At 46.2% G+C, this 14,152-nt stretch overlaps 1 protein-coding gene across 1 annotated transcript in view; it reads right to left on the reverse strand.

The window, feature by feature from the left end:
- LOC311130999 (inaD-like protein) overlaps positions 1-14,152 on the reverse strand; it is a gene marked incomplete at its 5' end in the record, with an annotated part of 117,251 nt that overhangs the window by 8,475 nt on the left and 94,624 nt on the right. Inside the window, 12 exons of the mRNA XM_084163833.1 lie at positions 53-90; positions 253-385; positions 727-813; positions 1,885-2,032; positions 2,520-2,713; positions 3,386-3,469; positions 7,340-7,449; positions 7,756-7,885; positions 8,193-8,270; positions 8,542-8,640; positions 8,875-8,997; positions 9,417-9,489. Of these exons, the coding sequence (XP_084019959.1) occupies positions 53-90; positions 253-385; positions 727-813; positions 1,885-2,032; positions 2,520-2,713; positions 3,386-3,469; positions 7,340-7,449; positions 7,756-7,885; positions 8,193-8,270; positions 8,542-8,640; positions 8,875-8,997; positions 9,417-9,489 (1,297 nt within the window). The remainder of the gene's footprint in view (positions 1-52; positions 91-252; positions 386-726; positions 814-1,884; positions 2,033-2,519; positions 2,714-3,385; positions 3,470-7,339; positions 7,450-7,755; positions 7,886-8,192; positions 8,271-8,541; positions 8,641-8,874; positions 8,998-9,416; positions 9,490-14,152) is intronic.

The following is a 14,152-nucleotide window of genomic DNA, read 5'->3' on the forward strand; positions in this document are numbered from 1 at the left end:
GATCACAGCAATCATTGTTATGAACTGAACAGAAGAGGAGTGATCAATTTACCCGTGTGATCTCCACAGTGCGCATACCCATCTCTGCTCCTATACATGGAGAGAGGGAGAGAGACATAGGGGCATTACACAGGGAACTGACTGATATCCAACCCTGGTTCTCAGAGCTCAGCACTTCAAATACCAAAAGTGCAGTACGAATGGTCAGACGGAGAGGCTAGGTTCCAATCCAGGAGAGCAAAGTGGTCCTACCTGCACTCTTTGATGAGGTCATGCTCTCCGTCATGGGCTTCCTGGCATTGTTGAGGAGCTGAGAGGTGGAGGGGGTGGAGTTTAGCAGGGGCTGGGGCGTGACGATTGTGCTGTTGGCAATCCCGTGGCTCATCTGTTGGAGGGAGAGAGGGAGGGGAAACAGAGCTATGATCCAGTCAGGAGAAAACACACACTGAGGCATGCTGCCCGGTGGCGGTGAGTTTGGCTGGGTGAGTGAGTCAGTGACACACAGTTGACACCAGAATGAGTCTGGTAAACGTCCAGCAGGCGGCCATTTTGGCTCCCATGCATGACATGAATGGAGCGAGGAGGAGGAGGTGAGTCAGGGGTATTAATGACACAGCAGCCAGGGTGAGTCAGTGTGACTGAGCTTCTGCATGCAAGCTCCCAGGCAGCGGGGGTGAGAATGGCCGCACACACACTCCTCCGGCGAGTTCACGCACACACACACACCTGGCTTCCCTGGGAGGTGTGTCTGGAAGAGATCCAGGAGGCAGCCTTCAGTCGGCCCAGCTCTAGGAGCACCATCCCCCTGGCACACTGCAGAGGCACAGGTAGCGCAACAGCACAGCATGTCACTACCAGAGCAGAGCAGCTAGGGACTAGCCTTACAGAGTCTCCACATCCTAGTGAACAACTGGCTGATGACTGGCTGATACAACCTGGTGGAATCTCCACTTCCAAGTTCACTACAGAGGACAGGACACGCACTTCAATCTTACAGGGTCTCCACTTCATAGGTCGCGTCCCAAATGGTACCCTATTCCCTACATAGTGCACTATATATAGGGAATAGGGTGCCATTTGGTACACAGACAGTGCAATACTAAGACAACAATACAACCCATTTAATGCCCAACTGCAGCCAGGATACCCACTCCAGGTCATAGATGGAAGCAAGAAGTTGAATACTACTACATACTTCAGTAAGGGTACTGGCAAAGGTTACACCACTGTAGCATCTGTCCACAAAGCACCCACTTTAAAAGGACTCCACAACTGTAGCCAGAACAACCACCCTGGAACGCCCCTCCGCTGCAGCTAAAAGCACACCACTTCTTAAGAGCTCTGCAGCCTTTGACAATAACAGTACTAATGGTGACCCCTTCTGGTAGAAGGAAGAAGAGTTTGGTGGTTACGGACAGGCTGGGTATTGTCTTGGTCTGTGACGGTGAGAGGGATGTTTGTTTGATTGTGTTATTTTAAGGCAAGTATTAGCTGTTGTTATGGGTTTTAGTTTGACTACTGTAGTTATTTGTGTTGTCTATGACTACCATTGTTATTAGTTTTGTCTGTGACGACTGTGATTCTTTGTTTTGTCCATGACGACTGTGATTATTTGTTTTGTCTGTGACGAGTGTGATTATTTGTTTTGTCCGTGACAACTGTGATTATTTGTTTTGTCTGTGACTACACTGTAGTTATTTGTTTTGTCTGTGACTGCAGCTGTGGTTTATTTGATCTGTAATTGCACAGTATTTGTTTGGTCTATAACGGCAGTTCTGTGTGTGTGTGTATGTGTGCATTTGGTATATCAAGTCTATGTCTACAAGTCTATGTAGTTGTTTGCTGGTGTGACGTTGAGCCTATACGTCTGTCCCATCCCCTTACCTTGAGAATGGCGGCCACCGTCTCCTGCGAAGCCTGCCTCATGTCATCTCCATCGACAGAGAGGATCTGGTCCCCCTGCATCAGTCGGCCGTCCAGCTCGGCAGCGCCCCCTTTCACCACGTCCGAGATGAACACCCCCGTGCCATTCCTACAGTGCACACAGACCAACAGCCATTTGAACAGGTGCCGAGCCAATGTATTGCAAAGAATTACAACAAACATTTTCACATCTGACATTGTAAGCCTGAGCAAATGCTGGTTAACCCTTCATGGAGATCACGTAGATAACAAAATAACAAATCCCACGTGTGCAAGAACATTGTGCGAATGGCTACAGCACAGTTCCTCCTTACACCTCTTGCTAGTTAACATTAAACTCCCTGATAGTGGTGAAACTCCTGCAGTGGAGACACAAGAAAGTTGCAAACCAATTCTCCACCCTCCTCCCAAAGTGTGCACTTGCATACTTCCGGTCATGGATTTAAAAGCATTCGATTGGTGTAAGCATGGGCTAGAGGGAGTTTCCACCATTGTTAAATCTACGACGGGGAGTGTGCAAATGCAGTAGTGCACACTTTGTGAGAATCAGGAGAATGGGGATGCAGCCTATGTGTGTGTCAGAGTAGCAACTGTACCTCTTGCCAACGATACTGAGGCCCAGGCCGCGGCCGGCCTTCTTCTGCAGTTCCACACTGAACACGTCCAGGTTCTCCTCATCGCGGTACTGCGCCTCGTCCCGTAGCACCGTCAGACACACCTTGGCCGGGGTCTGCCGTAGGGCTGCGATGGCGTCCTCGTGGGCAGCGCTGCGCAGGTCCACACCATTCACCTGGATGGGCGTACACACACACGTACACTGGTGGAACTCAGTTTCTCTGGACCCCGCAAGGTTGGAGTTCTCCCACCTATATACAGTATTTCGCTGCTATTTAGCTGCTATTTATAAACTGTTTAAAATAAAAATTACACATCAAATAGCCTAACAATGAGGAATAATAAATTCAGCCACTATTTATTGTTTAACTCCGCAGGTTTTGTCTGGCTAATAGCCTACACAAATGGGCTGCAATATTCACGGTCAATTTTATTAAATCAAATGAAATCCAACTTGAGACTCTCCTGAAGTCCTCCTTTTTTGTGTGCAAATGTTTTCACCACGGCCTGTCTAATTCCAGTAGAGGGAGACATTGTCTTAGTTTAGTGCACCGGGGAACATGACACGACCATGTGCATTGATGTAAAAGGTGCAGTGATGTCTGTATGTATTCTATGTTCCTCTCTGTTGCACAGTTAACAGACTTGTTAGAAAAGGTGTGACGAAGGGAGAGAGAAATAGAGGAGAGAAAGAAAGAGGAGAGAGAGAGCAAGAAAGAGAGCGGGAGAGAATGCGAGCGAGCAAGAGACAAAGAGAGAAAAGAAAGAGCGAGACTGATGGAGAGAGGGAGAGAAAAAGGAGATTGAGAGAGTGAGAGAGAAAGAAAGAAAAAAGAGAGAGACTAACCTCCAGGATCTGATCTCCAGCCCAGAGTCGTCCGTCGCGTGCCGCCGCCCCCTCCTCATACACCTCATGGATCACTATAGCATCCTAGAGAGAGACAGAGACGGATAGAGAGAGCAAGAGAGAGGAGAAGAAGCGAGAGGTAGAATAGGGGGGTGGGGTAGAGACGGAGAGAAAAGAGGGGATATGATGGAGATCGTGAATAGGACATTTGGACTGCTTTTAGCGACTGATAGACCTAAACACTCACACCTGCCTAAACCGTTCTCATTTACAGCACTTTCAAACGACAGCAATTGATATGAACCCTCAATACCGATTATTGAGAGAGAGAGCGAGCGAGCGAGCACCACCCACAAAACACCCACACAAAAACTGCAGCTTGAATTTTGCAAAAACATTAGGAAGACTTCCTCTTCTACTGCCCACTGAAAAAAGGGCATGCAAATTCTGGGTACACCCAATCCAACAAAGGTTCATACAAGCAGAGAGCATTTATGGACAACAGTCTCTGCCCACAGTGAACCCTTAACAAAACTGGCCCAAAAACACAATATTGAAATTAACACAATATTTAGACATCTGGAGGAGAATAATAAGAATGCATCAACTATTGGCGGAGTGAGGTCGAAGGTCAGAGAAAGCTGGAATGCTATTGAACATTGGAAGGAGACTTCTCCTTAAGGTCTTCCCACACCGTACGCCGGATTCAGCCTTTATGATTATTACATCACACTGTGGGATGTTACCAAATATTTATCTTGATATCAACCTGGCCAAATCGTACGATTTCTTTAGTTTTGTCATCACATTCTGCTTGCAAGGCCACGTCAGCCGACGTAGGCTACGCCAATTGCAGTGTATTTTATCTGCGCATGTGCTAGCACCAGCAGCGCAAGCCTCCCTCTATGCTTATGCGCGAGTGAAGTGAGTTCGGGAAAACTCAGGCTTCCCAAAAATAACATGCTCTCTGTTGCAAATCTAACAGACTTCTTAGACAAGGTGTGACGAAGGGCGAGAGAGATAGAGGAGAGAAATAAAGACAGGAGAGAAAGAAAGAGTTTATATAGATTTTCGGCATTTATCAAAATCCCATCAGGTAGCCTGATTTCAGATGTGTCATGTAAACAAGATTATTAGGGAAATCATTCTTCTTGCAAAGCATGTAAACGTTAAAATCAAACTATTATATGAATCATACTATTCACAATAGGTTAATCGTATTATTTTGTATGCATACTCCGTGCCGGCCAGGTTCCTATTGGTCAGTCACTGGGATCGGCTCATAACACCAGCCACACTACACGATAAAGCAGCGTTTCCCAAACTCGGTCCTAGGGACCCCAAGGGGTGCACATTTTGTTTTTTGCCCTAACACTACACAGTTGATTCAAATAATCAAAGCTTGATGATTAGTTGATTATTTGAATCATCTGTGTAATGCTAGGGCAAAAACCAAAACGTGCACCCCTTGGGGTCCCGAGGACCGAGTTTGGGAAACCCTGCGATAAAAGCTTAAGATTTCTGACACTGTCAGAACTTTGTCGGAGCCTACGACCGCACAGAGGTACTTAAAATTCTGTCACACTGAACGAGCCAAGACATCCGACAATCGTTTACGACCTAAGAACGCACTATCGAGAGGGATAGAGAGCGGTTGTTGTTTCGCGAGGCATTTCTACCCGACAATACATGATCTAAGTGATTGATAGTTGGTATTCAGCAGTCATAAAAGTATGCCTTATTTACTTTGAAAGACTACTGAAATAGTGATTTGGTCAGACAACATAGGCAGCAGCTCTATAGCCAGCTACTATATAGGTGGACTTGGACTAAAATAATAAAGTAAAATAAAACAAATGTATACACAACAACAACAACAACTGAAATATTACACATTAGCTGAAATATTTTATTAAAGTAAAGTAATGTGAACAAATGATGGTTAATAAGTGGGTTCGATCCCAGGCTGTGTCGCAGCCAGCCGCGACCGGGAGACCCATGAGGCGGCGCACAATTGGCCCAGCGTCGTCTGGGTTAGGGGAGGGTTTAGCCGGCTGGGATGACCTTAACCCATCGTGCTCTAGCGACTCCTTGTGGCAGGCTGGGCGCATGCACGCTGACTTCGGTCGCCAGTTGTACGGCGTTTCCTCCGACACATTGGTGCGGCTGGCTTCCGGGTTAAGTGAGCAGTGTGTCAAGAAGCAGTGCGGCTTGGCAGGGTCGTGTTTCGGAGAATGCACGGCTCTCGACCTTCACCTCTCCCGAGTCCGTACGGGAGTTGCAGTGATGGGACAAGACTGTAACTACCAATTGGATATCACAAAATTGGGGATAAAAAGGTGTGGAAAAAAAAATAACTTCATATGATAAAATAATCGCTCAGCACTACTGTGCATGCATTTAGCTGAATACTTAAACCATGTAAAAAAATATATATATAAAGAAAAAACCAAATACATCATTAGTGACCACATTTACATGCGCACAGTATTTCGGATAGTAGCTCATATCCCACTCAAGGTCTTATTCGGGATAAGCTGTTTACATGCACCTTTGATATCCCGATCACAAGTATCCCTGTTACCATGAATAAACAGAATATTCCTAATTTAAGTTCATATTTGGGTTAAATGGAATAGTAACTGAAATCGGGGCACTGACTGTAGGCCTATAACCTCTCACATGTAGCATAATATAACATTAACTCCTGTAGAATTATGCATTTCTTGCAGTAAAATTATAGAACAAAAGTTCATTTTGTCTCGGGAACAGGAGTGGAGAAATATGATTTCTTTCTTTCAGCATCTCTTGAGAATTTGCGAATGCACATGTAATGTGTTATCTTTGACACTGTTATGCAAGCTGACAGTATTTCAACCACATAAAGTATCAGCCTGGTCTCAGACTAGACGTAACATAGTAAACATAAATCCGAGACACTCAAATTAGTATGATTTGAAGGGTTTGGTATGGTTACATAAGACAGGTTACTTAAGGCAACCTCTTAGATGTAAGCTGCGTGGTTCTGGTACTGGTTCCGACCGATATTTTTGCGTATAAATCAATATATATAAATCAATATGTTTCTCTTTAGTATTATAGCTTCGATTCTTATTGTTATCGCTGTTGTTTTCATAATTGTTATGAGTATGACTTCGCTTTGGCAACATTGACCTTGTCATTCATGCCATTAAATCATATTGAATGAGAGAGAGAGAGAGAGAGAGAGAGAGAGAGAGAGAGAGAGAGAGAGAGAGAGAGAGAGAGAGAGAGAGAGAGAGAGAGAGAGAGAGAGAGAGAGAGAGAGAGAGAGAGAGAGAGAGAGAGAGAGAGAGAGAGAGAGAGAGAGAGAGAGAGAGAGAGAGAGAGCGAGCAAGAGCAAGAGCAAGAGCAAGAGCGAGAGACAAACAGAGCGAATCAAAGCTAGGCTATATGACTAACTGGACTGAAAGCCTCTGGAAAGATCAGTGGAAACAAAGTGAATGCATCTCTCAATGCTGTCCTTGGGCAACACGGCTACAGAGCATTCAATTAAATAGCAGGTGGCCTGAGGCTTCTGCTGTGTGCTCTCAGAAGACTGAGGAGAGTAGCAGTGTGAGAGGGAGAGACAGCGAGAGAGAGAAAGAAAGAAAGAGCGAGAGAGCACGCTAGACCACTCTCTGCAGTGTGGCTGTGGCTCTCACCTTTCGCTGAGACAGAGACAATACGCTGTAACTTCAAATAAACCTAACAGAGGTCGACTACAACAGACTGGGTACCAGCAAATCAATAAACGGTTCCACTTTATTTTAAAGGGTATACATAAGGCAGACCTGCCTCGTGTCATGCCGTTTCATTAGCCTATATCAAATCCAATGTCAAGTTAACATCCTTCTTGGTGTCCGTTGTTGACTGTTGACATAGGATCCAGTTCACATAACCAGTCACACACACAAGTAGAGTTAGTCATCTTACCAGCTGTGTATCTTTGCCCCCTACGATGCTGAGGCCCAGGCCAGAGCGACCCTTGGCAATCTCTATGACTATCTCCTGGCCTGGAACGATAGGACACGTGGCTGGGTCTACTGGAGAGAGAGGGAGGGGGAAGGATGGAGAGAGAGAGAGATTCTGTAATAAAACGTCAAGGCAACAGAGTTGATATTTTTGTTTGTTGGAGTCATATTTATAATTAATATTACGCAATCCAATGTATAATGCATATAAACAGATGAGTTGATTTACAACGCGTTGCACAGTGAATTTAATAGAGAAATTAATACAGACAGTTGATGTTGAGTAAAAGGCTTAGTTGTTCCCTAGCGCTGTACTGTGAATGGACTGCTAGTTGCGAGTGTGGCTCCGGGGAGGAGGTGGTTAGGAGGGGTCCATACCTTTGCTGCAGTAGTCTGGACCGGTGCAGGAGGAGGGCAGGGAGGAGGCAGCGGGGGACACCAGCCCTCCGTCCACAGTGCTCACCACTGGCTTACTGGAGCTCTGTGAGATCTTGGACAGGCTGGCAGTCTACGCACACACACACACACACACACACACACACACGCACACACACATGTGCACACACGCCAACGGCATAAACACAACAGAAATCGTAGTCAATATTTTACCAGATCTTTGCCCAGAAAATAGTTGTGAATAACTGAATAATGTATTTTACTGTTCAATTTTAAACACACGTTGTCTGATACTATGAGCTCGTTCTGCTTCACTCTCCCCTCCACATAGAGCAGAGTCCAGTGCCCTACATGGAGTGCTGAGGAATGCCCTACATTGCCTCGTGTAATAGGTAACCCAAATCCACTGTCATGCTCACCTGCTCCAGGAGGGCCTTGGCAACCGGCACAGGCACACTCTCCAAAGACTCCGCCCCCTTCTCAGAGGCCTTGACCTTCTGCAGAGAGCACACAGAAGTACATGCATGAACACAGACACACACGTGTGCGCACAGTAGCTCACAGGATTGAATTGACTAGTGCCCTATGTCTCTATACATATAAGTTAGGCCTTCAAAAAGGAAAGTGAACTGGGCCTGTGGCAAACTTCAAAGAGGAAAGTGCATTAGTTAGGGGTGCTGCAAAGGTCTGCACACTGAGGCTCTCAGGGCTGGGCGGGACGTGTAGAGTGCAAAGAGGAAGTGACAAAGGGGCTTCCTGTCAGCTGACCTTGGATGCGGTTTCTCCCTCTCGGAGGCTCTTGAGCGTTGCTTCTCTGGAGACGAGCTCCATAGCTGTGCTCCCACTGGAGCCAACACTGGACTGCTCCTGTGTGTGTGAGTGGTGTGTGCGAGCGAATGAGAGAGAAATCGAGAGAGGTCAGAGCCACAGAATGACCAAGACACTGGCAGAAAATGTACAAAAAAGACAGATAGAAAACTTTTTTGCAACGGAAAACAGGTCCAGGTAATCCCTTCCTGTTCCCGTCTGCTTTCTTACGTTTGGTGCCTAATTAACACGACCCCGGACAGGTAACAGAGTGTGGGGAGTGGAGCCTCTTACCTTGCTGATAGAGATGGAGGCCTCCAGGGGGCCCCTGCTGAGGACCAGGCTCTCTGGAGGTTGGGGCTTCTCAGTAGGGGCCAAGGCCGATACAGCTGCTGCTGCTGGTGTGGGGGGATGAGCCTGGGACAATGATAATCATAATGATGATTATGGTGGTGATGATGGTGATGATCATGATGGTGGTGATGATGATGATGATGGTGTTGATACATGGAGAAAACACATTCAAAGTAGAAAGTTGTCAACTGCGCTACCATTTCTTCCAATTGAATAACAGTCCATATTTTCAGATAAGTGCACTGATTGGATATGCACAAATAAAAACGTGCATGTTTTGGATTAGAAGGCTAAATTTTTGACCAAGGGCCTACGATTTCAGCTAGATGTCAGTTGTTGTTCTGTTGCTTTTGGAGGTGTGTGTGTTTTGGCCTAAGCAGATGCTATCGCATAACGTCATGGCTAGTGCCATGCTCTCTCAGCTTCTGGATGACCACACGGCCATAAGAGTGTGTGTATGTGTGTGTGAGAATTTGACTCACCTCAGTGGAGGAGAGGACAGAAGGAGGGGTTGGGAAGGGGGGAACAGCCATCTGGTTGATAGCATCTTCGTTCCTATAGGGCGGGAGAGATAGAGAGAGAGGGGGGAGAGATAGAGATGGTGCTATCAATAGAATTGCATTAGCAGTAATCAATGGTGTGGAGAGTGTGAGGTGAAGACAGCTGCATTGGAAGGGATGCCAAGGTTAATGGGAGCATCTCCTCCTGTGTACCAGAGTGTGGTATTAACACGGACTGTGTGAAGTGTGTGTGGTGCTTGGTCGGGACAGCAGAGCGAGACATCAGGTATAAAGCTGATCAAGGACATTATTTCAATCCGTCTAGATCAATATCTCCCTGACCTTAGGGAAACATATGAAGGAAGCATCAATGGGAAAGGAAGCCAGGGTCCTATTCATTATTCATACTGTAGCAAAAAACGGAAGAGTTTCTTATTGGACAGGTTCAGGTAGGCCTTCCCTGTTTCAGTCAGTTTTCTTCTGTTTTGTGCCTAGTGAATACGACTCCGGTAAACACAGCTGGCCCAGTTCAAAATGGACAACTTGCACCTATCCACTTGTGGAATGATGACTTAAGTGCTTATCAGTGGAGTCCAAAATGTGTAAGCGTCCGCACAGCCGCGTTCTAGAATATTGGGACTGTTGGGTTTTATACTTTCTCAGAATCTCAGCGTGGCTCAAGCAATTTCTCCAAACGTCACCACATTCAAATTAATAGAAGCCACTTAAGTGGAGCCACATTGGTTGGGAATTTTGGGGAGGTGCACGGTTGGGCTGTGGGTCCCCCACGGACGGTGGTCTCAGAGCCGCGTAGATACAGTATGTCACAATGGACCGCCGGCTCTGCGACTGTGGACACTGAATTAGCCTTTATACATGTAGGCCTATATGCTTATACCTATCCAATCATTTCAGATTTACAGAAGTGCCTCGGGGGTTGAGGGTGTTAGCTCCTGTGATTCTGGTAACATCGGCAGGGGACAAATGAAAGCTACGACGGAGAAAGACAGACAGAGTAATGCTCAGTTTGGGATTGAGAGAGCCAACCAGGCTAGACATTCATCATCTCTCACATCAGGTGATTTGGACTCAACGGCTGCGATAGCACCACCTGAGCCCAATACAACCTCCTTACAATAGGCATGCTCAACATTGCATGGTTAGAGTAGACTTTATGCTCACTCTTTCTCTGAAGAGAATAGTCTCCATTGAAAACAACACAGCAACAGTGTACTTGAGGTGGCTTGACACAAATTATTATAATAATCAGCTACATTAGTTTTGGTAAACGTATTCAACCCATCTATATTGTTAACGATACCTATAGGTATTACCCTGTATCAGTTACCAATAGCAAAGATAATTAGTTGATGAAATGATATCATTACAGTCAATGTGCTATGAAAGTCAAGTAAGTTACTTCAGGGAAAAAGCAAGCAGCAACACAAACATCCCTCAACAGGCCAGCATTGTCCAGTTCTTTTTCATCTTCCTTTCCTCACTGCCTACATGGGACCTATTTTGCATATCTTTTGTCTTTACTTTCGTTCAATCTCTTTCATTCACTCTGTTTGTGCCGTAATGGAATCTCCCGGCAGGAGCTGACGAAGCCAGTCATTTACGTGGAGAAAAATGCTCCACCGTTGCCACCAGTGCGCGTGAATTCCACTGCTGCCACCAGCGCGCACTTTTCCAGACAGCTGTTGAAATGACAATACCGAGCCTGGTGGTGTGTGTACACTTGGAACAGCAAACAAGGGAAACAAAACAGTTTGTTCACGCCACCTCAGGGGACTACTGCGAGACGAGGACACAAAAAATATCAAAGCCGACAGATATGACAGAGTCCCGAGGTGAGCGACGGAGAGACACGGAATGAGGGAGGGGAAGACGAATCAACAATCACTCCCTATTGTATGCAAATGGAACCGAGTGGATTCGGCAATAAGCAATCAGGTTACAAATGGTCTGCAGCTGGCAGAGGAGACACCTTAATGGATTCGCAGGGCATATGCAAAAAGCCCATGTGGTAATTGACATGAGTTGCTTGATTTATGAACTTTCTATGAAGTCTAACCATCTGTGTCTTAGTCTCAATTACCATAAATACACATGAACAGGGTAAAGTATAAAGAGATGCACAGCCAGTCCAAATGTTCTCCCTAACCCTTCACCGTGGCCCTATGTCTGTAAGGTGGAAGCAATATGGTGGACGCTCAACCATTACACTGCTTATACCCATACAGAGCATTAAGATCGGCAAACATCGAAGGATTAGGGCCAACGGGAAGGGGTGGGGAGCGAAATGGGGCCGGCAGATGCTATGGACTGTTGAGAGGTAAAAGTGGTTCACCCTGTGCAGCAGAAGAGAGTGAGTGCAGGCATTTCTTCCGATGTCATCCTATAGGATAGTTCCTTCTTTGCCATGTGATACAGTATGTTACTGGAGGCAGAGTCACAAAGAGGTCATGAACTGTCAGTCAAATGAGTGGTTCAGTACGCGTAGGTTAGAGACCCACAGAGATAAAGAAGAGGAAGAAGATGAGGATACTCCTTTCTTCTCCTTTCCTTTGTCTTTGGGCCTTCTCTTGACCTCTCCCCTCTACCGTTCTAGGGTCTCTTTCTTTTCCTCTCATCTCCTCTCCTTTCTTGTCATCTCCCCTTCTATCTGGTTTCAGTCAAAACCGGCAGGGATGCACTCATAAATCTGTCCCGGGTTATATCTTCACTTTGTCCTCTCCTCTCTCTGATAGACAGACAGACGGTCAGACTGGCAGCCACAGCGAACAGCCAAGAAAAGCAGGAGCTTCTGGCTTCTGCAATCCACAAGGATGGTCCTCAGCTAGCCCAGACCAGCTGTCAGTGATGATATTCAGCTATCCTTCCTGTTCACCCCTCAAGTGGTTATGGGTGGTGGTTCCCCCGCTTCAGACGTACAGGTACCCTCCTCTCTCTTCCCCCTCCCTTCTTTCCCCGTCTTCGCCTCTCTCTATCCCTCTCCCCGCTCTCTCTCGATACTCCGGTCCTTTCTTCGCCTCTCTCACTCCCTTCCTCCCTCTCTCCACTGTTATTGTCTACGCCCAGTAAGTGACCCTTTTCCAATTACAGTTTATGCTTTTTTCCCCTCTTCCACCAAGGTGGGAATTTATGAATCAATCAATCTGTTGCTTGTGTTGCCTTATCCCCACACATCCTCGTTCTCCCACAACTAAAATAAGAAACTGTGGCCAATCCACAGTAAGCTGACAAAGTCGTAGGACGTGTTGCTTGCACGCGTGTGTGTAAACGAACACGCTCACTTGCATCACAGCACTAACTCACTCCAATGCGAGGCCGGATACGCGAACAGGCGCTGGGTGGGCTGATACTTTACTATTGCGTTCCCGACTGGCCCTTTTTCTTCCTGTCCGCAGCCTGGCCGGCGCCCGCTGATGTTTCCATGGCGATACGGCTACGAGGAGACCTATCCTTTCGACGTCCCAACGCTCATTGCCAAACAACCTTTGACTCAATATAGCATTTGAGCCACCCCTCCTCTTCTACCAACATTTTAAACGAGTTTGTCACCAAACCCCTTAACACGTACTGAGCTATTCTGCTCCTACTGTGAATTGGCTGCAATCGAATCACAGCTACTGTGAAAAATGGATTTTCCCCCAAACAAACGGAAGAAAACAAATGCTGAATACTGGACAGCAGAGTGCACACGACCAGTGGGATAGAAAAAAAGTGCATTTCAATAAATCTGAAAACCAACCTGACAGAAGAGGCTGGAAAATCCCTATAAACCTAAATGTGTATGTGTGTCTGTGGGGCATGCATGTGATTAACTGAGATATGTGCCTGCTCTCCTCATGTCTATGACCATTCAACAGCATTCACGGACAATGAAGGACAAAGTCCTCTGAATGTCAACAGTATGACCAAGGCGGTCCCTTCCTGTTCGCTCTACCGTGGTAACTTACCCTCCTGCACTTGGGACCTGAGTGGGTCAGACAGCGACACTATGGCTGCATCCCAAATGGCACCCTATTCCCTATATAGGCCACTAATTTTGACCAGGGCACATAGGGTTCTGGTGAAAAGTAGTGCACTACATTTGTATTGGTATTTATTATGGATCCCTCTATTCCTGGGGTCTAGCAAAATTAAGGCAGTTATACATTTTTTTATTATTATTATTATTAAAACATTACAATACATTCACAACACATTGTGTGCCCTCATGTGGGAGTAGAGTAGGGACCTATCTACAACACAAAATGCATGTGTAAGTGTGTGTATAGTGCATATGTTATCGTGTGTTTGTATGCATGTGTCTGTGCCTATGTTTGTGTTGCTTCAGAGTGCCCGCTGTTCCATAAGATGTATTTTTATCAGTTTTTTTAATCAAATTTTACTGCTTGCATGTGTTACTTGATGTGGAATAGAGAGTTCCATGTAGTCATGGCTCTATGTAGTACTGTGCGCCTCCCAAAGTCTGTTCTGGACTTGGGGACTGTAAAGAGACCTCTGGTGGCATGTCTTGTGGGGTATGCATGTTTGTCCGAGTTGTGTGCCAGTAGTTCAAACAGACAGCTCGGTGCATTCAACATGTCAATGCCTCTCACAAATACAAGTTGTGATGAAGTCAATCTCTCCTCCACTTTGAGCCAGAAGAGATTGACATGCACATTATTAATGTTAGCTCTCTGTGTACTTCTAAGGGCCAGCCGTGC

Source organism: Coregonus lavaretus (assembly GCF_964263955.1).
Source record: "Coregonus lavaretus genome assembly, chromosome: 6".
In the NCBI taxonomy this organism is placed as follows: domain Eukaryota; kingdom Metazoa; phylum Chordata; class Actinopteri; order Salmoniformes; family Salmonidae; genus Coregonus; species Coregonus lavaretus.